The sequence below is a fragment of the Corvus hawaiiensis genome, chromosome 4, assembly GCF_020740725.1.
Source record: "Corvus hawaiiensis isolate bCorHaw1 chromosome 4, bCorHaw1.pri.cur, whole genome shotgun sequence".
NCBI classification, from domain to species: Eukaryota; Metazoa; Chordata; class Aves; order Passeriformes; family Corvidae; genus Corvus; species Corvus hawaiiensis.
Window position 1 is genome coordinate 39,730,069 of NC_063216.1, and position 25,115 is coordinate 39,755,183.

At 36.3% G+C, this 25,115-nt stretch overlaps 1 protein-coding gene across 14 annotated transcripts in view; it reads left to right on the plus strand.

The window, feature by feature from the left end:
- The window catches only part of PPFIA2 (PTPRF interacting protein alpha 2), a 294,096-nt gene that overhangs the window by 231,348 nt on the left and 37,633 nt on the right, over positions 1-25,115 (plus strand). For 7 of the 14 annotated variants that reach the window (XM_048302575.1, XM_048302565.1, XM_048302562.1 and 4 more), the window contains 11 exons: positions 7,778-7,864; positions 8,283-8,366; positions 8,722-8,853; positions 9,783-9,845; positions 11,792-11,883; positions 14,288-14,423; positions 14,901-15,121; positions 17,863-18,100; positions 20,674-20,703; positions 21,590-21,720; positions 22,245-22,399. In XM_048302575.1, coding sequence (XP_048158532.1) covers positions 7,778-7,864; positions 8,283-8,366; positions 8,722-8,853; positions 9,783-9,845; positions 11,792-11,883; positions 14,288-14,423; positions 14,901-15,121; positions 17,863-18,100; positions 20,674-20,703; positions 21,590-21,720; positions 22,245-22,399 — 1,369 coding nt within the window. The remainder of the gene's footprint in view (positions 1-7,777; positions 7,865-8,282; positions 8,367-8,721; positions 8,854-9,782; positions 9,846-11,791; positions 11,884-14,287; positions 14,424-14,900; positions 15,122-17,862; positions 18,101-20,673; positions 20,704-21,589; positions 21,721-22,244; positions 22,400-25,115) is intronic. The other 7 variants (XM_048302566.1, XM_048302567.1, XM_048302568.1 and 4 more) reach the window with 1 other exon arrangement.

Below are 25,115 nucleotides of genomic sequence, written 5' to 3' on the forward strand. Positions count from 1 at the left end.
GCTGCTATCTTGCAGAGAAATAAGAAGATAAAGATAAATTTTCCATAGCGTTTTTTATATTTGGCCTCTAATGCTTTCAGGTGTGCATGCAGTTAATACTATAGCTCAAGTTTTACCAGCTTCATAAAGACATATAATGAGGTTTACTCTTAATCTCTTAAAATCAGACAAAGGAAAATGCATTTAAGAGGCTGTATTATAGATAATTCTGATTTATCTAAATTTTCCTTTTTCTATTGCCAAGGAATGTTTCTAACTATTTATGTGCTGAGCTATTTTTAAATTTGATGGACTTTTTCAGTTTTTATGATTTTCCATTTTAGTGAAGCCTTAAATGCTGAGCATCACATTAATAAAGTCTGATTTTTTTAAGTAATTTAGTCAAGTAAAAACAGAGAAAGGAAGATTTTGGGGGGGATATGTGTGGGGTTTTCTTTAATTAAGGCAAGATTATTATTCAGTAATCAAGGGTTTGTGCTGTCATTTTAGGTTTGTATGAATGGGTGCAAATCTAAAAGAAAGACTGAAAATTGGGGGAGGCGGTGGGGGGAGGAAGTCAAGAAGAATCAGCAAGAGCTACATGAAATACCAAATAAATTTCATTGAATTTTAATAAAAACTCAGGTGCACATAACAGCAATCCCTTGGCATTTTAACTTTTTTTTTCCCAATTGTTTCTGATTCAGCATATAATCATATATTCTAATGCCCTCAGTAGCTTAAAAATACTGTTTTCTATTTTAAGAGGATTTTTCCTGAATAAGTTCTCCAGCAATTAGCCACCAGTAAGTATTTGGCAGTCTCAAGCATGTCTTTTTTTGCCACTGCATTTTTCCTTGAACATATATTAATGACAAACATTGTAAGAAGAGATCCCATTTCAACCATGCAGAACACTCAGGGACTTCCATGAGATACCGTTGTTATTGTGACCATAAAGCTGCAATATACATCTCCGTTTGTCTTCTTACATTATTTCATGGGATGTGGTTAGAGAGCTGTGAACAGAGCTGATGCTCCACCCCATTTCACTTGGATATATTTGATCAAAGTTTTTGCCAAGTGGGAAACTCTGAGAAGATTGTGAGGTTATAATGCTGGTTCTGTTCATTTCTCAGTGATTACATGAAAAACTGAAGACATGTATTTCAGTTAAAATTGTGCTGCCTTGGAATACGTGACATGAAGAAGAATGTCATAATTTGGCCAATAGGCTAAATAAGCCTGTGGTTTATGTAACTTGTATATAATGTCTTTTCAAACTGTAGAGCTTATTAAAGTGCTGGTTTGACAGCTCTGAAGTTTAAAGTCCATTACTTTTCATGGATCAGATAAATGTGGCTCTGAACCAAGGACAACACAGTAATCACTGCAGCTTACTTAAGTAGTTTTAAGTTAGCTAGTTGGTGTGGTCAGCTATTCACTGACAGCTGCAAGACCTACCTAAGGGGCTGAATAATGTTTGATTAATTTTGCCTTGGCTGGACTTTATGCCAACATACATGCTGTCTGTAGGACTCAAATTATCTGGCTGCAGAATCCCCGGAGTCTGCCTACCTGAGCTATGTGATCAGTGCAGTGTCTATGTATATTAAGTGAAAGATGAGCCTGCAAATCAGCTACTATTGTGCTTAAAAAAAAAGTTGAAACTCATTTGCCTTCCTTTAGTACTATCTCAGTGAAAGTGGCTTCTCTGAGATTAATGGGGTTACAATTGTATGGAAGAGGTGAGTTAAGCCTAACATGCTTTATATGTATTTTAGAGGAAACTAATACGGGTTATGTGCTTCACTATGGGTAAAATATAAGACTGATTGGGGAGATAAAGACATATGGAGATAAACCAGAACAAATATGTTCTGGATTTGGCTGTGATTATTTCCCTACCACCACCACCCCCATAGATTTAAAAGATGCATGTTGCAGTTCTGCATTAAATTTTTTATATTCTTGCTCATAATAAATTTGGGTTGGGATTCTGCAAAAGAAGGATATAGATTGTGATCTTGCTATGGTGTCAGTTTTTTAAATTAGTTGGTTTTCCTTTTTTATGTATATAAGCTAGTGATATGTCTTTCTGCTACTTTTCCATGCCCAAATTAGTTCATAAGGAGTGAACTTCCAAAAATTTGGACTATACAGTGATCTTGGATAAGTACCTGTAAATTTACCTGAATCATTTGAACTTTGGCTTTGTTTTCACTGTGTTCTGCCCATTGGGTGAGCAACTGGAGGGTTAGTCAGCCTGTGGCAGACTAACCTGGAACAGCATGATCCCATATTCTGTGCTGTCCTGCCTGGCCATCACACTGGTATCTGTCTGGTCATGACAAGTAGCACAGCTCTCAGCATGTATCCCAAGATTCAGATTCCCATGACTCATTGAGCTGCCTTCTACTCACTCTCACAGTATTGATCTGTTTGCCTGCCCTGGAGAAGAGGCAGTTCCTAGTAGAAAGAACCTCCCTCCTGTATTAACCTTTCTTTATCCCACAAAATGTTTATTTTCCTCAGAAGGGGCAGACATTGGAGCATCCAGAATCTTCAGATGGTTAGTCTGTCAAACACAGTTTCTCCTTGCATGTGTTCAAGGAGGGGTCTAGGAGAGCCAGCCGGCATCCACCTACTTCCATTCACTCACTCCCGCTAGTAGTCCTTCACCCCTGGGTGCTTGTGCAGCAGAGGTACCAAGTCACTTCTCTGATCACAAGACAACAGTGAGCATTTCACTCCATCCTTCCTGTATGCAGGTCACCAGAAATACCAGCCATGCTTTTCAGCTGCATAAGAGAAGCACTGAGATGGAGAAGAGGAAGCCATGTCATAATAAACTACATTTAGCATAGTAACACCTTCAGTTAATTTTAAAGGTGATAAAAAATGACTTGAGAGTTGGAGGCAAGTGGGACATAATGCTTGTTTTGTGCCAGTGTGTGGATGTGGTTTGCTTTAAGCAGGGAAGAATTTGCAAAACAAGTAAAAGGAGAATATCTGCCATGAAAAGAATGCAAAGAGAAGGAAGTTCCCCTGCGAGGAGCGGATGTGTTTCATACAGAAAGCTCTCTGAGAACGAGAGAGAGAGACATGATGTTGTGTTACGTGGAGAAGGAAGTTGATAAATCCTCTTACAGGCTAATAAAAATATAAATCTTCGAAGGGGAGGGAAGCCAAAGAAAATTTCACATTTACAACACATTCCTGTCTTCTCAAAACACCCCTCTTATTATGTTTCCCTTTTCTTGGGAGATTTTGCCCCAATAGGAGGAAGAAATGAAAGAAGCAAATTTGACAAAGCTAAATTGAAGGAGTTGCATACTAAACTTAGGAGGTACAGAAGGTAGTGGGAAAATGAAGGAGGGGAAAGAATGCGTGACTATCTAGTGACTGAAATGTTGGGGTTTAGAAAAAGAGGACACCGAAGCCAATTCATTTTTTCACATTGGTAAGAGGTTAGATGTGAGCATGTGAGCAAGTAGCTGATAACTTTGTGAGCTGTTGCAGCTCTGTCACCATGACCACCTATTTTCACCTTCAACTTCATAGCTCAGTTCAATAATGCATTCTTTCTTTGTGAATAACTCCCTTATTCCAAGGATAGACTAAAGAATGTGTACCATAAGATGCCAGTAGAAAATCTGGATAGTGCAGGTATTCAAAAGTCAAGGTCTCAAAGCTGGGGAAATTGCTTTTACCACTAGAAAAGTTCAGATTTGTTCCTGCAGCTCAGCACAAGGAAAAGAATTCTGACACCTATATTATACAAGTGATTTCTGCATCTGAAATTGGATTTCTTTCTTTTCAGCTAAGATACAAAGACCTAGAAAATGTGCAGTGCCATCAGTAACAGATGATGTGGAAGCAACACCTTTTTTTGTGGGTGCATTAGCAGCAGGAGCACCAGCAGAATTTTAACAGGGTTAGAGGTCACACAAGCTGCTTTGGTATTCCCTCAATGCAGAGTTTTGCTGCCTGTTACTACCTTGTGCTGGCTACTCCATGGCATGCAGAGTGCAAAGTGAACATTTAGACTCGTGCTGGTTTCTCGTAGGGGTCAGACATCATTAGTTTTTGTCCATATATTTTTAATCCAGTTTAAGATGCATGATTTTCTGAATCTATTTATAACTGAATGTTCTGGCTAAATGCTTTAAATGCTAGTTGCTGAATACCACACAAGGTGTCTTATTACTCCTCCTGTACTGAGTAGGAGCAAACAGTCATGCAAGTCTTATATTGAAGAAAGAATGTAGGGGCTGCCAGGCAAGTAGCTCTACTTCACAGTTTTTACCTCAGTTAACTCTTAGTAAAACAATTTGGAAGAAATCCAGCTTTTCTTTAAGAACCTCATAGTCCACAGTTGTCTGTTCTGTCTCATGTGTGCCAAAATTCTGCTACAGAAACATGACAAGCATTGGTGTCTCAACCTCTGCCTTGTGCATCAAACTACAAGGCTGAGATGGAGACATTCAATATTTTTATGGTAGGCTGCCAGTTCTCTCAAAGACCTTATTCCAGTGATAATCTCTGGGTCTGACTAAGATGCATGAACAACAAAAAAGTGTAACTGCCACAGGTATACCAATCCTAAGAGCATGGCCTGGGGAAGTCCTTAAGGTAGGACTTGAAAATCTCTTAGCTAACAGCTGACTTGCTACAGGGTTTTTTTGTTTGGAGGGGTCTCTTTGAGACCTAGGTTGGGGGCCTTCCTCAATGTAAAGGGCAATGGGAGCTGTTGAAACCCTCATTTTGGGAGTGTGTTCTAGCTGGGGCCACTGGTTACTGGAGCTCTTTGACTGCAGGTGGGTTTCTGCAAGTCAGAGAAGATAGGAGTACATACATGTGTTTCTATCTGCCCTTTTGATCCCCATCCCTGCTGCAGGGGGCTGCTCCTGCAGTTGGCACATAATAGCCAGTGGTTAAGAATCCCTAAGCAGCATTGGAGCCTAGAGCAGGTACTAAGTCTGTGCACCTGTGCTTGCTCTCTGCCAGACAAGCCCTTGAGCCTAACTATTGATTCTCTTGGCTATAAAATAATTTGGTCCTTTTAGAGTAATACAGAATAACACTTTCAGAACAAATGATACATAAAGGAAATATAAAATATTCTAACACATTTGCAGTGTTTAGAATAATGACATTTGTTTTGATTCTAAGGCATATTGAATTTTAATTAAGTTTCAAGTTTCTCTGTTCTACCAAAGAGATGTAAAGGTAGATGTTTCCTTTTATGATGAAATGCAAAGTACAGGTACTCTGAGACACATTCAGGAAGACTTTTTTATCTAGGATCTACATATGAAAATTTTAGTATTCTAATGAAATAACTGAAAACTATAACACAAGAAGATTTACATATAGCTTAAACATACACCTCGCTGAATTATTAAAGCAGCAGGAAGTTATGAAGTAACATGTACCTATAAGAATCTTAAGAGAACATCATGTTCTTTCAAGAATATTTATATAAGAATTCAGATAACATATATAATTCTGACAATAATTTCATTCCTTCTCTTCTCCCCAACAATTGTTAGACCTAACACCACAATTATTTTCTTCATTGAAAAGATCTGCTAGAGGGATAAGGTACTATGGCATGGTTTGGACTGAAAAATTTACATTTTTGTTTGAAAAAAAAGGTAAATTATACAGCTAACTAGACAGACTCTCTTTTCAAGGGCAGGTTATGACTGGCAGCACCACATTTCAGAGGACTTGAATGAGATCCCTTTGAACCTAGAGGTTTTGCTTTGGTTATCTTCATATTTTGCATTAAGCTGCAATTAAGTGTATGGAAGCAGTGAAGTTTAAGTAACTTGCTTTTAAGTCTCCCAGTCAGCTAATGAAGCTTCTAAGGACTTTAATTTTGTAGGAAGGTGCCCCCGGTGGGTACTATATCTCCCTCTACGAAAATGGCTTCAAAAGAGGTAGAATTACTTAAATCTTCTCAGAGCTTTGATGATTTCAAGTCATCTCATGACCCTTGGAAATGCATTAAGGGAAGCCCTTGAACCAGTACTGCAGCCAGGACTCAAAAAGGGGAAAATTCTATATTCTACAGAGCAGGATAAAACTTGGTCACTCTGTGGAAAGATGTCTGTTGTGCAGTCACATGGAACTTAAATTTTTCAACCCTATTTTTCTAATTACCCAGTTGGGAGAGGAAGCGATGCATTAGCACTTGTATGCTGAAACCAACTGATACATAAAACTGAGAAATAAGTTAAAAAACATCATAGAAGTGTTGTTGCTGGTCGAAGTTGTACTAAATAGACAAAAGAGTTCCAGCTAATAAGTTCAAGTACATCACAATATGCCTGCTTCATGATCAGAAACAAGAACTGCACTTATTAAATGAGTTTAATTACAAAGACTTTCTCTTAAATTTTGCAAGAATCTGAGTTTTATGAATATACTATGGAAAGAATACCACTGGTGTTCAAAATTAAGCAGTATTCTCATATTTATACAAAACAGAATTTTCTCATGTGAATGTCTTCATATCAAAAACTGCAGTTTATATTTATAAATGACTAGATCACAGGATTGCTTTCTGTATGATCTTTTGGTCCTGATAATGCTACTGAGTTTAAGTTATGGGTAATTTTAAGTTCTTATGAACATCTGGCATTACTTTGATATCTATTCCTAATTAATCTGATAAATCATTAGTAGATAAGCATATGAAAAATAGTCTCTAAAAATACAGCTGTAAAATTAGTATTTCTTGTGTATATTAAAGTTTGCTCATCTGAAGATGGAGTTCAGATGTCTTTTTGAGAGTAAATCTGACAGAGTGAAATAGCATTTGACAAGCGCGAGCTCACAACTCAGTCATCAGTAGCACTCTCCATACGCCTTATGCACATTCCTGTTTCCATAGCAACAAAACCAATATAGCCTTTCCCTTTTTTAAAGGGCTTTTAAAATTTTTGAATAATAACATAGACTTGTTTGATATGACAATAGCATGAATATTCATGTTTTGCCTAAAATGACCTAATTAAGGTCAACTTCTGTCAGAAATAGTAGTGTCTTTGGTTGGATTACCATTTCTACACTCAGTAATAACTTTCCATTATTATTAATGAATTTTTATTTATAGGTTCTTCTTTTATCTGATGACCTTGACCTTACAAAGAGGTCCACCAGGGTGGATCTTTTCAAAGGGATGAAAACTATATTGTTTATTTGGATGAAAGGCCTTATGTAGTGTATTCTAAAATGGCATATGAAAGCTTGAGCCTTGTCTCTTTTGACATTCTATCTCTTTTCTAGAAATTAGGGAATGTACCATGGCATTGCATAGTGGTGTAACTGATCCATTACTTAGTATTTATGCATTGTAATCATTCCTAGAAAATGGTAGAAGAATTATACAGGAATTTCTGATGTTGGCTTCTGAGAGCCCGGTTCTGGTGTTCAGTTTACAAATTAAAAAAAAAAAAAAAAAAAAAGAGAGAAACAACATTAGACAGTATCGCTTTGAATCCACTCTGTAGTAATGTGTCATCAGCCAGCCATCACTAACCTTGAACTTTCATGTGTAGGTTGATAGCTTCTTTAGCATTCCATTGTTTTCAGTTTCTCCACATCAACTGCATCTTATTCACCAAGTATCAGTGTAGTTTATTCCATGTAAAAATCTGTCAGTTAAAAGAATTAAACTTTCAGTCACACTTTTCTTTTAAGCATTCTGTGCTGTGTTCTGTTCAGTGTCAGTGTCTTTAGTTCTGATTTTTCAATTTTGTCCCTCTCCTTTTCCTTGACTTGTTAGTCTGATCCAACCTCTTCTACCTCATCTGATGATTATCAATATGTTATGGAAGCTAAACTACAAGAAATGATCTCCATACGTAGGAAGGTAGTCCTACTGGACTTTACTTTCTATTGCTAAATAGAATCCATCTGATTTGTTTTCATTTTCTTTAACTTTTTTTTTTTTAATTGATAATCAACCATCGTGCAGTTCAGTGCTTCAGGAGCTTACAATTTTACGATGGCAGGTTTGTGTTCAAACCATGCACAGTCTGCATGTTACATTTGGCTGATTTCATTGCTCATAAATAACTCCAATGTTTTGCTGATGCTTGGATGTAACAGGCCTTTGTAGCTGACACATTTCAAGCAATGCTGTTCAGCTGCCTGTTTAAATAAAGTTTATTTTTGGAAAACTAAGTTTGCAGTTAGTAGTAGCTTGCTTTATGTTTTGTTTAAACTTTACTGAGAAAAAAACTTCTAAAGCCACCTAAATTATAGAAAGTCTTTCTATTTTTTTACAGGCAGAAGAAAGGCATGGAAACATTGAGGAACGTATGAGACACTTAGAAGCTCAACTTGAAGAGAAGAATCAAGAACTTCAAAGAGTATGTGTATTGCAAACAGCTTTTGTGAACTTTTCATTTGCCAGTACAGTGCTACATTATGTACTCCAGCACCCAAACCTACCTAACTGTAAATGTTTTATTTGTAGCAGTGATGGCAGCATTTTCCTTCTTTACTTCACCATCTTAATATACTAGTTTACATCTAGTTGCAGAGTTGAAAACATTCTGCTGTTACAAAAATGGATGTACATTAATCAGTAACTGTAATTGTATTTCCTATGGAATTCTTTTAGATTGTTACAGTTACCTTTTTTTTTTTTTAATTTTTTAATGATACAAGTCTACTAGTTAATTTTGGACCCTACCAATCTGTCTCTTCTATTCTACATTAAAGGCAAGGCAAAGAGAAAAAATGAACGAGGAGCACAACAAAAGATTATCGGATACTGTAGACAGACTTTTGACAGAATCCAATGAGCGCCTGCAACTACACTTGAAAGAGAGAATGGCAGCACTTGAAGAAAAGGTACAGTACAAACAGAAGTAAAAAGTTTAACTTAATAAAGATTTCTCTGTATGTTCTACTTTTATCAGGATGTAGGTATCATGCTGATTTATTACCACAAATGTGGTCCAGCTTACACGTTCGACTCTTAATTCAAGAGTGGGCTCAAGAGTCTTTCCAGAAGAGCTGTGAATATGCTGAATATTTTTAGTCATGGATTTATCAGCCAAGAGCCTGCTGAAGAGCTTGTAAAGGACCATTTTGTAACGGGGTGCATGAGGCAGTGAGAAAAAGTGGATGAGAACTGAGGAATTACAGGTTTTAGATGTGCTGTCATTTCTGTGTTTTAACCTGCTGATTTCACCTCACTTCTCTGGGAAGAGTAAAATGCTGTCCCCACAGGAGAAGGAGCATCTAGCCTTGAAGAGAGAATGTCATTTACAGGTTTTCCATGATGTGAGACAATGTGGGCTGCAAAATTTAAAGCCACTGACCTTTGTATTTTCCCTCCTTAATCCCTCCCTCTTTTACTTATTCACCTTTGTCTGATCTTAGGGGAATCTTTCAGTGTATTTCAGAAGGGTATTTCAGAACTTCTCAGATGATGTATTTCTGGTTTATATCATTGAAACAAAATGTGGAATGGAGCGAGAAATAGCCTTGCCAAAAGAAGAAATTGGGAGAATTGGTTGTGTAAGAATGAGGCAGTTGCTTAGTTGAACCAAGATGCAAAGTTTTTGCTGATCTAGAAAACACATGGTCCTACATGTTTGAATTCTTGCCAGCATTTAAAATTTAATATATAATCCAACTGAAGCATTAAAGAATTTTAATTTGAAGTCAAATTTATATGAACTTTGTAAAATTGTACATGTATATAGTGATATCTGATCTATTAACATATGTCTAATTTCTTTTCTGATTATTTTTTCTCATCTTTTTATTTCTAGAATGTTTTGATTCAAGAATCTGAAAGTTTCAGGAAAAATCTGGAAGAGTCCTTACATGACAAGGTACTGTAAAATACTGTGATTTCATCTGTTTTTATCAAAAGACGTATGATTATTATTTGGAAATATGCTTATGGTATATTAATTCTCCAGCTTTTATGAAAAATCTTCCTGACACAAATGAGAATTTTTTTAATCACCCAGATGCCATAAATAGCCTTAGAAGGTCTCTGACAGTTGTTCTGAGCTAAGTTCATGGTTGATATCCTAGCCTCAGGAATTAAATACCAAAATTCATATTGATTTCATTGGCTCTGGAGTTTTTCTTCTATCAGTTTTAATTCTGAAAAAGTCTTGTTTAACAGAGATGTATGCGTAACTGGTTGCACTTTCACAGTGAAGAATGTAATTTTTTTATTTGATGCAATTCTTCTTAACAGGTGCAGTGGCATTATGCTAAATATAGCTGAAAGTGACCTTTCTTCATTTCTTGCAAATTAACCCCTAATGCTGTTTAGTGAATCAGTCAAATTGATTATAAATATTGCTTCCAGTCCCAGATACCAGGATTTTGGTTTGAAGTTATTCCTGCCTTGAGCACAGTAGGATACACAAATGTATTTGCATTCAGATTCACAGAAGTGTTTTTACAATGTATTAAATCCATTTGAAAGCAATTGTATAGAATTTTAAAAATACATCTCCTTTCTATGATAATATAAATATATCATATGGCATCCAAAGTCAAGACCTTTGAGAAAAATAACAGAAGAGGTATCTATTAAAAAAATTTTTATTTTCATCTACATTTAGATAACCTGTAGAAAGGCAGCAAGATTCAAGTACCCAAAAGGACAACCTGTTCCAGTGCCTCACCACCATCATCGTAAAGAATTTCTGCCTGATATCTAAAACCTACCCTCTTTCAGTTTAAAGCCATTATCCCTTGTCCTGCCACTGCAGGTTCTGACCGTGGATCTTCTAAGTGTCCCACTTTTGAAGGGATTACTTGTTTCATTTTGATGAAGAAACTGATGAAGCCATTTCAAATAGATGGACATAACACCAGATACTAATAATTGCTAAGTAACTGGCAAGTGTTACAAATAGAGTATCAGTCATCTCAGTAATTTTGTTCAGCCAAGAAATATTTTAAAAATACTATAATGCTATTTCAGTAATTATATAATAATAATATAATTCAGTAATAATACTCACTGAAACTGATGCTACTTAAGCTCAGATCCTTATCCTTCCTAGTATTTTGTAATACTGAACATTTTAAACTCTAGGAACAGCAGTGTTACATCTTCATCCCATATTCGTTCTTAATTTGTTTTAAAATTCTTTGATTTCACTTTATTAGTAGATAACAATTATATGTAGAATTTGGGAACAGTGCCGTTTTCCCTAGTGGTAGCTGTAAAAAATAGGGGTTTTTTAGTTAATTCCAAAAATCCAGTTTCTGTGGCAAACTGTCATTTTTTACCAGCAGCCCATCATACTAGAGTTCCATCAAATCAACAAGAGCGAGACATTTCGCTGCAGTTCAAGTCATCTAAAATGCACTTCTCTCTAAGTCAGTGTCTCTGTCAGTAAATATAAAGGCCAATATGCCATCTCATAGTATCTAAAAAAATATAGGTTGGAAAAGATGATCTTGGAGATCATTGAGTCCAACTGTTAATCTTGCTCTCTAAAGGGCAAACGGTGTGTCACACGATGAGCTGTGCCTGGCTTTATAGGAGGAAAAATATAAGTTTCAAGGACAAACTTGTCCTTCCAGCACTTCCGGGCAATGATGAAACAGCAGAGTGCTATACCACCTCCTCTTGATGTGTACATCTCGTTAACAGTAATGAGAGTTAAATGAGCTTCCTTTTCTTATTATAGTCAGTGTTACATTCAGTGTATCTTTCCTTACTTGTTTAAATTTATGAGAACAATATCTCATAAAGTAAATGCATTTTGTATCACATGTAAGTATATCTTACTTTTTTTATTTCCAGGAAAGACTTGCCGAAGAAATTGAGAAACTGAGGTCTGAACTGGATCAAATGAAACTGAGGACTGGTTCTTTAATAGAGCCCACCTTGTCAAGGTAATATTTTGTGACAAAAGTTTTATCACTTTAAGTTGAAATAGAACATAAATGTAAGTGGCAAGAATTTACAGCAGGGATGTGTTCAAACCACACATAAATGTAATCGTGTATGTCTTTAAAAATGTAAAATCTGTGCAGTTATTATTACTGTTGCATTTCACTTCTTTCATCAGTAAACAGGGCCTTATATCAGTGACTATACACCAAAATATTACAGAGATTAAAGAAAGTCTTTCAAATTATGAAATGTTTTGAAAATTGTACCCAAATACACAACTTTTTTCCCAGACTTTAAAAATAAATTTGAAATTATCTTCTTTAATACTGAAACTGACCGCCATATTTATGATTATATTTATTCTATAAATAATATCTTTTCTTTTTCTTCATTAGCAAGGCATCACTCAGCTGTACTTAGTGTGTAGCAAAAGACCACAGAACTTCAGCTAAATGTGAAGACATTATTCAGAGAGATCTGAAAACATCATAACCAGACATTAATTATTGTGCCTCTTTTGATGGAAAATCAATTATGGGAAGAATAGTGAGACAAATGCCATAAAAATAACCACTAACAGCTGAAAAGAATTTATCATTCTAGAAAGAACTTCTTGCTTAAAAGTGTCCCTTGAGATTAAATTATTGCTCTATTGATAATTGTGTGCCATGTGCTGTTTTCATAACAGGCAACATGTTAATTTTTAAAACCTGACAGCATACCTTCCAGACAAAGCTCATGGACCAAGACTAAATTGGGAGCACTGTATTTATCTAAAGTTACCCTTGTTCAATAGGGTTTTTTTCTTCCAGCAGCTATTGCCTGCCCATTGATGTCCTCATACATCTTGCTCAGTACCTGGACATGGTTTCTCCCTCAACCTTTTATTATTTCTTGGAATAATATTTTTCTACATGTAGAGAAGTGTAAGCCCATGAAATTCAGAATGTGATGCTTGTAACTTTTTGAAATTTTGCTCCCTTGGGAATGTGACTACAGGCACACAACACTTTTTTTTTGAAAGTGCTTGCAGGGACACAGGCTACTGAACTGCTGGAACAAACAGCAGCTTTGGTTTTGGAGCAGCTGTTCTTCGGGAACTGCAGCTTTTCTTGCAGGGTAGATGAGTATCATTAGCTTGTGCTCTGTAAGCAGGAGCTGATTAGTCCTTGTCAAAGGGCTGTTCGAACTTGATAAGCTATCTAAATATCTTGGGAATTCAGCAGGTTCCGCTAAACAATATACTTTCCCTTCTGTAACCTCACCTCATGAAGCTCCCAGCTCTCTCAGGCACAGCAAGCTCTGAGCATTAAATACTTCCTATTCTCAGCCTATATTCAATTCTGCATTGGCTGGAGTTTGTGCTTTCTGGAAGATAATGAAGCTGGTCAGCAGATGAATATCTACAGCTAGAGACTGGAACCTGGACTATTTCTTTTTTCCTGCCAATTTGCTTCACAACTGCCAAATATTATTGATTATCAGAACAAAGTTCTATTGAGAGAAATTACTGTGCACAGAAGATAAAAACAGTCACTGCCCTATGGGGATTTTTTGTTACATTTCTTTTTTTGACTGTGATCATGTTATTCATATATTGTTATGTGGAAATTGCTGTTAATGTGTGTTAAGAAACAGAAGCTGTTGAGGTCTCTACTTCTGTGGTTGAATTTTCAAAAGGTGCATGGAGCCTTTGCTCTTCTGACTTGGTTACACAGCCCATGCTTAGGATGCTTTTATTGCACCATGCAGTGAACTTTTGGTGCTGCTGTTTGACTAAGGACAGAGAGGTCAGGGACCACTGTTTGTAAACCAGAAAAGATGTGCTGGAGTTATCCTGAATATGCCTCGCTGCAATATCCCAGGACTTACCAGGTGTATAGGAAAAGTTGGGGGTTAAATCTCTGAAAAGTGTCATCAAATAAAGGTTAGTAATACCTAACCAATGTTAAATATCACAGGTCAGTTCACTAATATTTTCATAATGTAGAGCACAGACTTTTACAGCAGGAAAGCATTATTGATATGCTCACTCATGAACATGTAACATGCTTAGAGTAACCTCAGGCATATTTCTGAATATACAGGATAGTACATTCAGCTGCCAGGTCTAATTATCCTGAAATGTGCTTTTTAAAGTTTTGGATGATAAGTATTTCTATGTACAGCTTTCATTTTAAAAAATAAGAGGTTTTATTGTTTGCTTTCTCCCTTAATTTTCTCACACAAGGATTTCACTTTTTCACTGTTAAATTATGTTTTGTGATGTGGTTTTCTCATTTATTATGTGATAGCTAAAAATTTGTTTAAAAAACGAAATCAGTGTTCCTAGACTGAAAGTCATTGGATTGTTGTTGTTATTCCTATTACTCTCTCAGTCCACTTATGTAATTCTGTTTATAGACCTCACCTGGATACATCAACAGAGCTGAGGTACTCAGTGGGCTCACTGGTGGATAGCCAGTCTGACTATCGGTCAACTAAAGTGATAAGGCGACCTAGAAGAGGCCGGATGGGAGTACGCAGAGATGAACCAAAGGTTAACCCCCAACTTCTTCTGATATATTCCCTGAAAAGAGAATGTATTTGAGGCTGTTAAGCTTACAGTTTGTGGGGTTTTCTTCCAGGAAAAAAACCAGCAGCAGAAAAAGCAACCTACCGAACAAGAAAACCCAACCCAGAGAGCAGGGTTTCTTCTATATCTGCTCAGAGTACTGTTGTACTAAAATGAAGGCAGGAAATGTTGAAGTTTAGACATCGAAGTTCAAACATACTTGATTATTTGTCTTTCCAGAGTGTCTTTTTCTATAAATTTTCCTGATAGTAATTGTATACCTAAGTTACAATTATGTGAAAATATTTTATGCTATTTGCAGTAATATTGTGAGCATTAATGGAGTGCTAATAACTGAATAAGTATTTTGAAATGTTAGTTGCTTTCCTTTCCCATTTTTCCTGAAGTTTGGCTTTGCAGTTTTCCCTGACATAAACCATATATGTCCTAATTCCTGCTCAGGTAAAATCACTTGGCGATCATGAGTGGAATAGGACGCAGCAGATCGGTGTTCTGAGCAGTCATCCATTTGAGAGCGACACTGAGATGTCTGACATCGACGATGATGATAGAGAAACACTTTTCAGCTCCATGGACCTGCTGTCACCAAGTGGCCATTCCGATGCCCAGACTCTGGCCATGATGCTTCAGGAGCAGCTAGATGCAATCAATAAAGAAATTAGGTATGTAGCCTGAACTAGCTGGGATTCACTTATGATTACAGCTTCAAGCTTCCTTTAATGCTTGAGTTCAGGTACAACTCATGACAGTTAGGAAACAACTTGTTCATTTAGAGGATTGATGGTGTGTCTGCTTTCCAGAGGAGGGTATTGATTATGTGAAGGTAACAACTGAGTCTTTCTTTCCTAGTCATAGAAATGTCTTTCAAAAAACTTTCCAAGTGAAGAACTGTTGGCCATTTGAAGAGAAGTGAGTTAGAGGAGGCTAATACATGGAAGATTTCACATATTGCTGTTCACAGTCCTCTTTTCAAGATCTTTTTCACTGTTATGCATGACTCCATTTATTCAGTAACAACCTCCTATCAGAAATATTCTGTTTCAGTGCTCTTCATGCTTTCTTCTGATAATTATCCCTATGTTAAATCTAATGTAAGCCGTGTTTTCTAAGACATGGTTTTGATTTTCTCTGCAGACACAGAATATGATTTTTCATGCTCCAAGTTGGATTATATGTTTGGAAATAGGTAATGAATAGAAGGTATCTTAATAATATCTGTGCAAATTTAATGGAGTGGTAGAGAATCAAATGACGTGTTTAAGTGACTTTTATAAATGAAACCATATTTTAAGCTTGAAGCATTCTGACATGTTTTTCAGGAAGGGCAACTTTAAAAAAAGCTTGGTGTGTGAAAAACATCCTCTCATTAGTGACTGTTTTTCTAGAAGGAGATGAAGGAAATGTTAGTAACTGTGTTAGGGACTTTCTGGTAATACTATAAACAGAAATACTGTGGTTAGAACTATAATCAAAGCAAGACAGACTGATTTGGCAAAAGATAATCATTCTCTGATCAAGGTTACTTTAAAGGAAGAACTCTATTGGAATATCTTGAATTTGAGTAACTTTTCAGGGAAAAATTTTTGTTATAAATCTAGAGCTTTGCATTTTTTGCTGTCCCAGAATGTGTTCTTTCAGATAAGATAACGCTCCTGTTTTCTCAAACCTTTTCCCACACCTGTCAAGATACAGTCAAAGAAATATTCTGGTGTTGGGAAGGTAAATCTCCTTAAAAGAGTGTACATAAAAGGAGAGAACCTTATCCATATTTTCTGTTGTTATAAAGAAGTCAGCACTGTGGTCAGTTCAGGAAGCTGTAGATGCAACATTTATATTTGTTTTTAAACAATACTAGTCTTTTTTCAATTTAACAAAAATACAGTAAAGGGTTTTCACAAGGAACTGTACGTGCAGATGACATAGTGGGATATTATTTGTGCCACAGCGATCAGATTACTGTTTTACTTAACCCAGGATCTTGACTCAGAAGTTCGGTAGCGTTTTACCTCAAAAGGGAAGTAAGGGTGCACCTTTTATACAGCCATTTTTACTGGAAGTCTACTGAGAGTAGTTTATTTCCTCAACTGCTAATCTTATATTGAAGTATAGGCTTTAATTGTAATAGCAACCATTATAAAAGGACCAAGTATGTAATTTTGTATTTTTTTAATATGGTTCAGCAAAAATCATTCTACAAGGATAGTCTTATAAACTGTACTGCATTTCATGTTTTCTTGGTTTGTTTTGGGTTTTTTTAATTGACAAACACTATAAGGGTTTATCAAATTTTTTAAGGTATCAAAGAGATTAAAAATGTATTTTGCTTTAGATTTGTTTTATTATACAAGATAATTCAGGATTAAGATTACTAAAATGAAAAAAAAAAGTTTTTATAATTCCCTTTCAAAATATTATTGGCCTTTAAGTTTCTGCCCTGCATTATTTCAAAAAGAATTGTAGGTGTTTTATACAAATTCTGAAATGGATGTTAGAGAAGAAGATTTATCACAGCACAGGAATTTTTAGATTTCTATTTTCAATGTATTATGGTTTTATTCATTGTACTTGCTTCATTTCACTCAGAAAAGTCTGGTTCACAGTTTCAGCCTCCCCAAACTTTGTATTCTCTCATTTAACATTGATCCCTCATAATATTTCCTTCTCTTTGCAAAAAAAGACTACTCCTAACGCGGGTTTATGGGCAAAAGACTTATAAACAAATATTTTATTTTAAAGACATTTTTCCATTCTAGGTGCAATCACAACTAAAAAACAAAGCTAAAGAACCCAATGGAAGCATACCATTGAGATGATAGATGTTTAAGAAGTTTATATGGGTTGCTAAGAAGAAAGCTATTTTAACGAAATTCACTTAAAAACACAGTGCTTTAGAAGCAGCTATCATTTTTTCATCAAACTGTAGGGGTAAAACAGACAATTTGTTTTGCATGTTCTTTTTTTTATTAATATGGATTATTTTAGCAATTCCCTTCTTAAAGGTCCAATTTCATTTGACCCTTAACTTTGTGATTTAGCAAAAGATAATCAGATGAAGCCAACCTAAGCTTGGAATTAGTTATCTATGGTAAATTGGATTGTAAACCCCCCTGCGCTATTCTGGCTCCTTTGCATAGGAACCAATATTCCTGAAATGTCGTACATCAAGTCTTGCTGCTGGACGCATTCTTCAAACAGGCTTTGTGAATGGAGGAATTGAGAAAAATCATTTGGTTGCTCTGGTGATTAGGAAAATAATGTTGGAAAGGGTATTTTTTAATTATCTATGATATTCATTTGTTTTCTCTTACTTTCAAATCTCATTTGAAAGGAAATGGTTTTTAGTTTTGCTCTGGGGATATGAAGAGGCAAATACAACAAGAGCATTCTTCTTTTATTGAATAAGGTTAATCCAAGAAGAGAAGGAGTCAACAGAATTGCGTGCTGAAGAGATAGAGAACAGAGTGGCCAGCGTGAGTCTGGAAGGCTTAAATCTAGCCAGAGTCCACCAAGGTACCTCCATTACTGGCTCAGTGACAGCATCGTCACTTGCAAGCTCATCTCCTCCCAGCGGACACTCAACTCCCAAACTCACCCCTCGCAGTCCAGCCAGGGAGATGGACAGAATGGGGGTTATGACGCTGGTAAGACACCTTGTGGTGACAGTAGTCGATGTGATATTTCTTGTATCAAGTACTTAATCTTTCCACTGTATGACTGGCTCATCTCTCTAATTCTTCATTCACATCTTCATCATCCATACAGATAGCAAATTCTCTAGAATATGGACATTAGGTGTCTTTGGGCTTTGTTATAGTGGTTTTGAGCATTGCATGATTCCCCAGGGACACAGTGATAGGATTACCAAGGGCCTTCAGCACACAGGCCATGGAATTAATAAGAAACAGAATTGATCACTGGAATTACTTATATGTAAAAAATGTTTACTAATGGAAAATTCTTAAGTGATACAGTTATTACACAATAGTCTGTGGACCTATTTCTGAATTTAAACTTCCAGGAAATGCCTAGAAGATATTAAAACATTCCACTACTTATTATATGTGATCGTTTGGATATACTTTTATATTTGGTATACTCTTTTATACTTGCGGCATTTTTGTGCATTCTTCATGACCATATATCATGCACTTGAAATAAGTTCTTTGGTTTCCAGTAATTCATTTAACTGATATATTTCAACATTACAAGCAGCTCACACATAGACATCAAGCCACCATGAAATTACCATGCAAAGCATTTCTAACATTGCTGTGCCTTTGAGGACGCATTCAAAAATGTCTGGTTCGATTTGGAAAGGGATTTACAACGAATTTAATTTTGATCCTAGACAAAAAGAAACAGTACATCTGTCAAATATCTGAAGATGGTATGTGTCAAAATATTTAAGAAGTACAACTCTGATACTGATCTGAGTACAGATGCAGGGTTCAGTGTTAGCTACAAACCAGTTTGGAGCCAGGGTGAATGAATCCCTTTAATCTAGGAGAGAATCAAAGCAGCCCACTCTGCTGATCTCATACAGGGAATAGAATAGACTAAAGGTAAGCCCATTTTTTATTTGCTTTTTCTCTGATAACAATGGTGTCACCAATGTCCCCTTGTGGTCCATTCCTGGGAAGCAGCAGCAGCACTGATTCCCTGTGGAGCCTCTCCTAACAGAAAAGGTTGCTAAGAGCAGCTTGGAATGAAGCATGGCTGTTAATTCATCTCAGCTGGGAGTAGGGACTTTTGTTGATAACCATCTAGCCAAGTACTCCCTTTTCCTGGGAAATGACAACTACTCATATCCACCTCTACTCCTCCTAGTTTAGTATGGTGTTTGCTGCCTTCTTAGGATCTGAGGACAGCAGAGAGAGGAAGTCCAGACAGGCAGTTGTGACTTATTCTTTGCTGCCTCCAGTTCCCACTGCTGAACAGCAGAAACAAAAATACTGGTTGCACAGGTCACTGTGGAGGAGGTGAATGTGCAGGCTGCTGTGCTGCCACCTACTTCACCAAAGCAGCACCTTCCCAAATACAGTCTTTCCCCAGCCGTTTGAACTAAGCACTCTGGCTGCAGGTAAATAGCAACGGTTAAACTGCCCCGCCAGCAGACACCTGCACTGCCTGGTTGCCTGCATTTCAAAACTGTAGCTTTTTAGAAAGTCAGTAGGTTCATCAGATTCAAACACAAAATGACAGCATAGCCTCTGCAATTCAGGTTGCCATGGTCTCACTGGCATCCAGCTCTAACTGTGCTAAAACTCAGATGGATTTGTCTGTCTGACTTGCAGTTGAACTCTTACCATAAGCAGTAGAAGCATCCCCCCACAATGTGCTCAGCAGCACAGCCCACAGCTTTGCTCTCCTTCTTCCACCATTTCAGGATGCTTCTGCCCTGCACTGTTTCAGCAGGAGTTCAGTGTTGAATATCACTTCCTTGCTGTTTGGGAACAGACACAAGTCTGTCCAACATCCTCTAAGTGAAACTTTGAGTTGGGAAGAGTTTTGTAGAAGCCTGGTCTCTAGAGCTCAAATTGCAAAATGACCCTGTATTGGTTGTCTGGAGAAGCAGTACTGCATGAATTCCCACAGCCCAGGTCCATGCAGTAAATAAGTTCTGCAGAGTATCTTCAGCTTTCCTTAAATGAATGAGACATCTACCAAAAATAAAAATGCAAAGGGGGTTGAACAAGAACCATTCTAGCAGTCTTCTACTGCCAAGTAATACTGCAGAAGATCAGTGAATATGTATTCATTTCCTGAAAATGCCAGTCACTTTTTCGGGCATGGTATTTGGTGATGATATTTTGTGGTTTTACTTGGCGGGACACCAATACATTTGTAATACTCAATAAAACTTAGAAAAAAATCTCTATTGGGGGCAACATAAGTACTTATATGAAAACTCAAAAATAGAAACTGCTACCATAGGCTTGAAATGTCCAATTCTTAGCTAAGTTTGTGGAATTGAAGGAGAGCATAACTTTAGGAATAAAAACCCCAAACTACTTTACCAGAATGACATATTTTTCAGGGGTAATCTTACATTATTACATCAAGTGTATAATTAGTGTATAATATGGAAAGTATTAAATTAATCTTTGCTTCCCACTTATTGAATGTGAGAACAAATGTGAGGCATTTTTTATGCTTCAATAATATTTATTAATCATTATTTTTTTGTTGTTGCTGCTTTTGTTACCAATCTAAGCCAAGCGACCTAAGGAAGCATCGGAGAAAGGTATGATACTGGGGCTTTTTTAAAGTTTGGGAGACCACATTTGTCATATTCCTCTGCTATTTAGATAACTGCATCCCTTGCCAGCAACTGCATCCCCCCCTCTCCTTTTCATTCAATGCTTGCACATAACCATTTTAATCCTACCTGGAAAGGCTTCAAGGGGTCACAGCTAAGCCACAGAATCAAGGCCCACAAGTGATATCTTGGAATAATAGCCTCGACAGCACAAACTTAAAGGAATACTTATTTTTAAAAAGTATGGACACAAAAGAATTACCTTCAAATGTATTTTGGCCATTCTTCCTGCTGGAGAAACTACAGACAGATTCCTTGAAATCTTCTGGAGTAATATAAAGTTGTTTACAGAACTGGCACTGATTACGAGGTTACATGACAGATAATGGTATTTCAGATCAATCCTTATATGCTCTGACAAAATTCCTCTTTGTCTATGCCTATTGTCAAACATACTGACTATTCTAGTAACATGCTGTGAAGAGAGTGGTCATGTTTATTTATTTACCATCTCTCTTACATCCCTGAGAAATTTAGTTAACCTGAATAATCCTGTCTAATGCAAGAAACCTACTTACACCTAAGATTGCCTTCATGTTTAGACCTTCACTGTACCAACCTGTTCAGCATAAAGTGAATGAACTTCTTCTACAAGCATAATCTCATTTCTCTCCAATATGTGCTTTAAGCTGCCATATTTGGGCGATTGTTTTTCCCAATAGCATATTTCAAAAAAACGAACCCTTACAATTGGCTCAACAAATTGCACTTGAAACCTTACATGCTTCAGTCCACTTGACAATATCATGCAGCATATGTTGAAACATTCTTGAAAAGTTAATATGCTCTCATCAGAGTCTGTCTCCCCCAGATTGCAGTAGTTGAAGAAGATGGGCGTGAAGATAAAGCCACAATCAAATGTGAAACTTCTCCTCCTCCAACACCCAGAGCTATCAGGATGACTCATACCCTTCCTTCTTCATACCACAATGATGCCAGAAGGTAAGATGTTTGTAACATGAATTGGTACCTCACAGTTTACCACATGTTATTGTTTTCAAATCATGCTGTTTAACTATTCCAAAATGACCTGATTTCTTCCCTGTTTCCCATGTCGTTAGAGGAGAACCTTACCCATTGTCTGTTGCATGACCCTGGAAATGTTTATCAGTGCTAAAGTACATGCTGGGTATTTCTGTTTTGAGGTACAGTTTTGATGACTACTGGAAGTAGCAATGCTACAAATCCTAGAAATAAAATCAGAATGCTGACTACCGTATTTTTCATAAATTGGTCTTAGCAAAGGAAAAATATTTATTTTCAGCCTTGCCTGACAGTGAAAATGTGATCTTGTGTTGCTCTATATGTTGCCAAATAATTTAAAGATGTGATTGTTTCACTTGTTGGGAGATCATTACTAAATTATAATCAATTAATTTATTTACAGAGCTGTTCAGAAGAAAATAAAAAATTACCTGAAAATCTTGACATGTTATCTATTCTATTTCTTTATTATCATTTTGCAGTAGTTTGCCTGCTTCATTGGAGCCAGAAAGCATTGGTCTTGGCAGTGTCAGCAGCAGTCAGGACTCCCTGCACAAAGCTCCCAAGAAGAAAGGAATCAAGTCTTCAATAGGACGATTGTTCGGTAAAAAAGAGAAGGCTCGACTTGGACAGCTCAGTAAGGAATTAGTGGTAACAAGCTAAGGTCACCATTTCACTGCCATTTTTTCCATTTTTAATTTTGCTTTTTTTTCAGCTTCCAATTTGCTCATTTTTCTGTTTTCTCTGACGCAACTTTCCCATTAAATTTCATTGTTATCAGCAATTACATTTGTCAAGACTTTCCCATGACTGTAGTGCAAATGAAAGGAGAGTTCTGGCACAAATTACTGGGGTCATCTTCTTCACTCAACCTGGTGCTTCAATAGTCTGTTGAACTAGGGTAGAAATGGTAGCACTTTTTGCTCGAATAAATACATAAAGAGAAGGTGAGAAGTTAGTAAGAAATAAATGGCTATAAGAGGTGTACCTATGTGAGACAGAAGATCTTTGCAAGTAAGAGTAGCTGCTTTTCAGATTTCAGTGTGTCAATACTTGCCCTCTAGTGCCTATTGCTGAATGTCCTCAGGATAACTTTCTTTTTACAGTTATGCTGCTCACAGCAGTGCTTAGTTTTCTTCCTGATTCTTCTGCCCTTTTCCCTTGCCAAGACTATTTCATTGTATTTCATTCATGGCAGAAATTTTCCTCTGCCTATTTCTACAGGATATGTCTATGTGGACACATGCCAACACAAGTATCAAATTGGAACAAATGTCCCAATAAAATTGAAATACTGGCTCTTTCATAGTCATGCAGATGTCAGATAGTACAAGTTTGTGAGGCGCTAAATCTTACTGCCATGGTGACCATGTAACACTTGTAAAAGAATTTTTTAAGACCTTGCAGTAATTGTAAATGCTTAAGCAGCAAGCATAAGCCTGAAATTAAAACCCTACATTTGTATTACAATGTGTCTTTATCACAGCTAACAAACCTGTTGCTAAAATAGGTAAAAAATATAGTACTAAGGTCAAAGCATCAGAGTAAAATTGAAAAACTGAGTTTTCTTCATTTATACTCCAAACTTCTCCTCTCTGCCTATGAAAGCCATGTATTCTTGAAAAAAAACCAACCTAATTTCTAGTTGCAATCTGAATTCCCTTTTTTTTTTACTCATTATGGAAAGAATAAATCTTTTTCAATCTTTTAAATGAGAATCTATAAATGAGTCTTTCAAATACACCTGTATGCCACCTTCTGCATTGATGGATTATTTTATTACTTTAGACTGCATCTCAAGTTAGACTTTATTAATTCACATTTACATTGCATATAACCCTTTTTATCAATACTGATGGTTTATGCATATTAATCTACAATTTCTCAGAAAGTCAGGAACATAGAGGACAAAGATGTAATAAATGTGTTGGTCTTCCCTGCAGTTCTTTGGAATGTGAAATGAAAATGAAATAACAGCTTTAAAGGCTATCTCAGGAGCAATGTAATCTGGCAATAGATTAATTTCTTAATATTCACCATGATTAATAATACATACATAAAATTTGATAAAGTCCATTTGTAATTCCCCATACTAGGTCATGAAATATTAGTGATTTGCAATTATATGGATTTTTTTGGGAGTTCCATCCTTTAACTCAACAGCAAAGATTTCAGTATAATGCGCATTTTAATTAAGCAAACTAGGTTTACTGGCATGTATAAGACTGTTACCTAATCAAAAAAGTAGGAGCAAAATATTTTTCAGAAATTAAAAAGACTTTTAGCAGCTGAATTACAGAGTAGTTTTTCTCATCTTAATTTTTAACATATCAAAAGAAAGGCATTTATTGAGTGGCCATTTCCATTCAATGGCGGCATCATAGAATATGATTGCAAGGGACAATGAAATTTAAAAAACAACAGTCATGGTAATACTTGACTCAGTTTCACAACAAGAATATTATCTGTGCAGCTATATAATTAGGAGTTCTATTTGTGGTAAGATACTGCATCACAGAAATTTATATAGCAAGTCCTATCACTACGGCACTGCAAAATATTTGTATGGTTTTCATAACCTAAATTTATATAGCAAAATCAATAAAAGAATGTAATTTATTTCCTTGCTTAAACACTCGAATTTAAAATAGACATATCCTTCTTATATGTTTTAATGTGGAAAATGCATCTTCTTCAAAAGCTCATTTTATATACTCTTATTTAAGAAACAATATTGAAAACGAGTTGTATCACTAGGTTCAACAGAGATGTGCTATTACCCAGAATATTTCCTTGCTCTGTGTTCCTTGCAAAACTCTGAAATTATTAGTATTCAACCCCTAACCCTGACAGAATTTTGTTGTTTTATTATTTGATAATTTTGTCATCTCTGCTAAACCATTAGCATTACTGTTCAAAGCCAAATTCATGCCTTAGGAGATCTTTCTTAGAATCAATATTCAAGATTTCTAGAATCTTCAAGTTTTCTTTAAGTTTTTGGAGAAGGAAAAAGGAATGCTATAAGCAGCACGAGTACTCTTTCTTTCCTTCTTTTCTTCCTTCCTTCTTTTCCAGTCTTCTCTCACTGGACAAACACCACATTAGGCACTTACGTGTTCTTCTCCTGTTACATTTTAAATATTCCAGACCCTAAACCAAACAATACCTTTCAGGCATTTTTAGACTTGCCCAAGCAAGGTGATTTGCTTGGCATATGGAAAGGTCAGCTTGTTAGGTAACATTTATTGTGGCCACATCCAATACAAGGTACCCTCAGTTATTCAAAGCCCAGATGTATTTGGAGAATGGAGAAATGTGTTATGCCCAAACTACTCTCCAACCTCTAATAAACC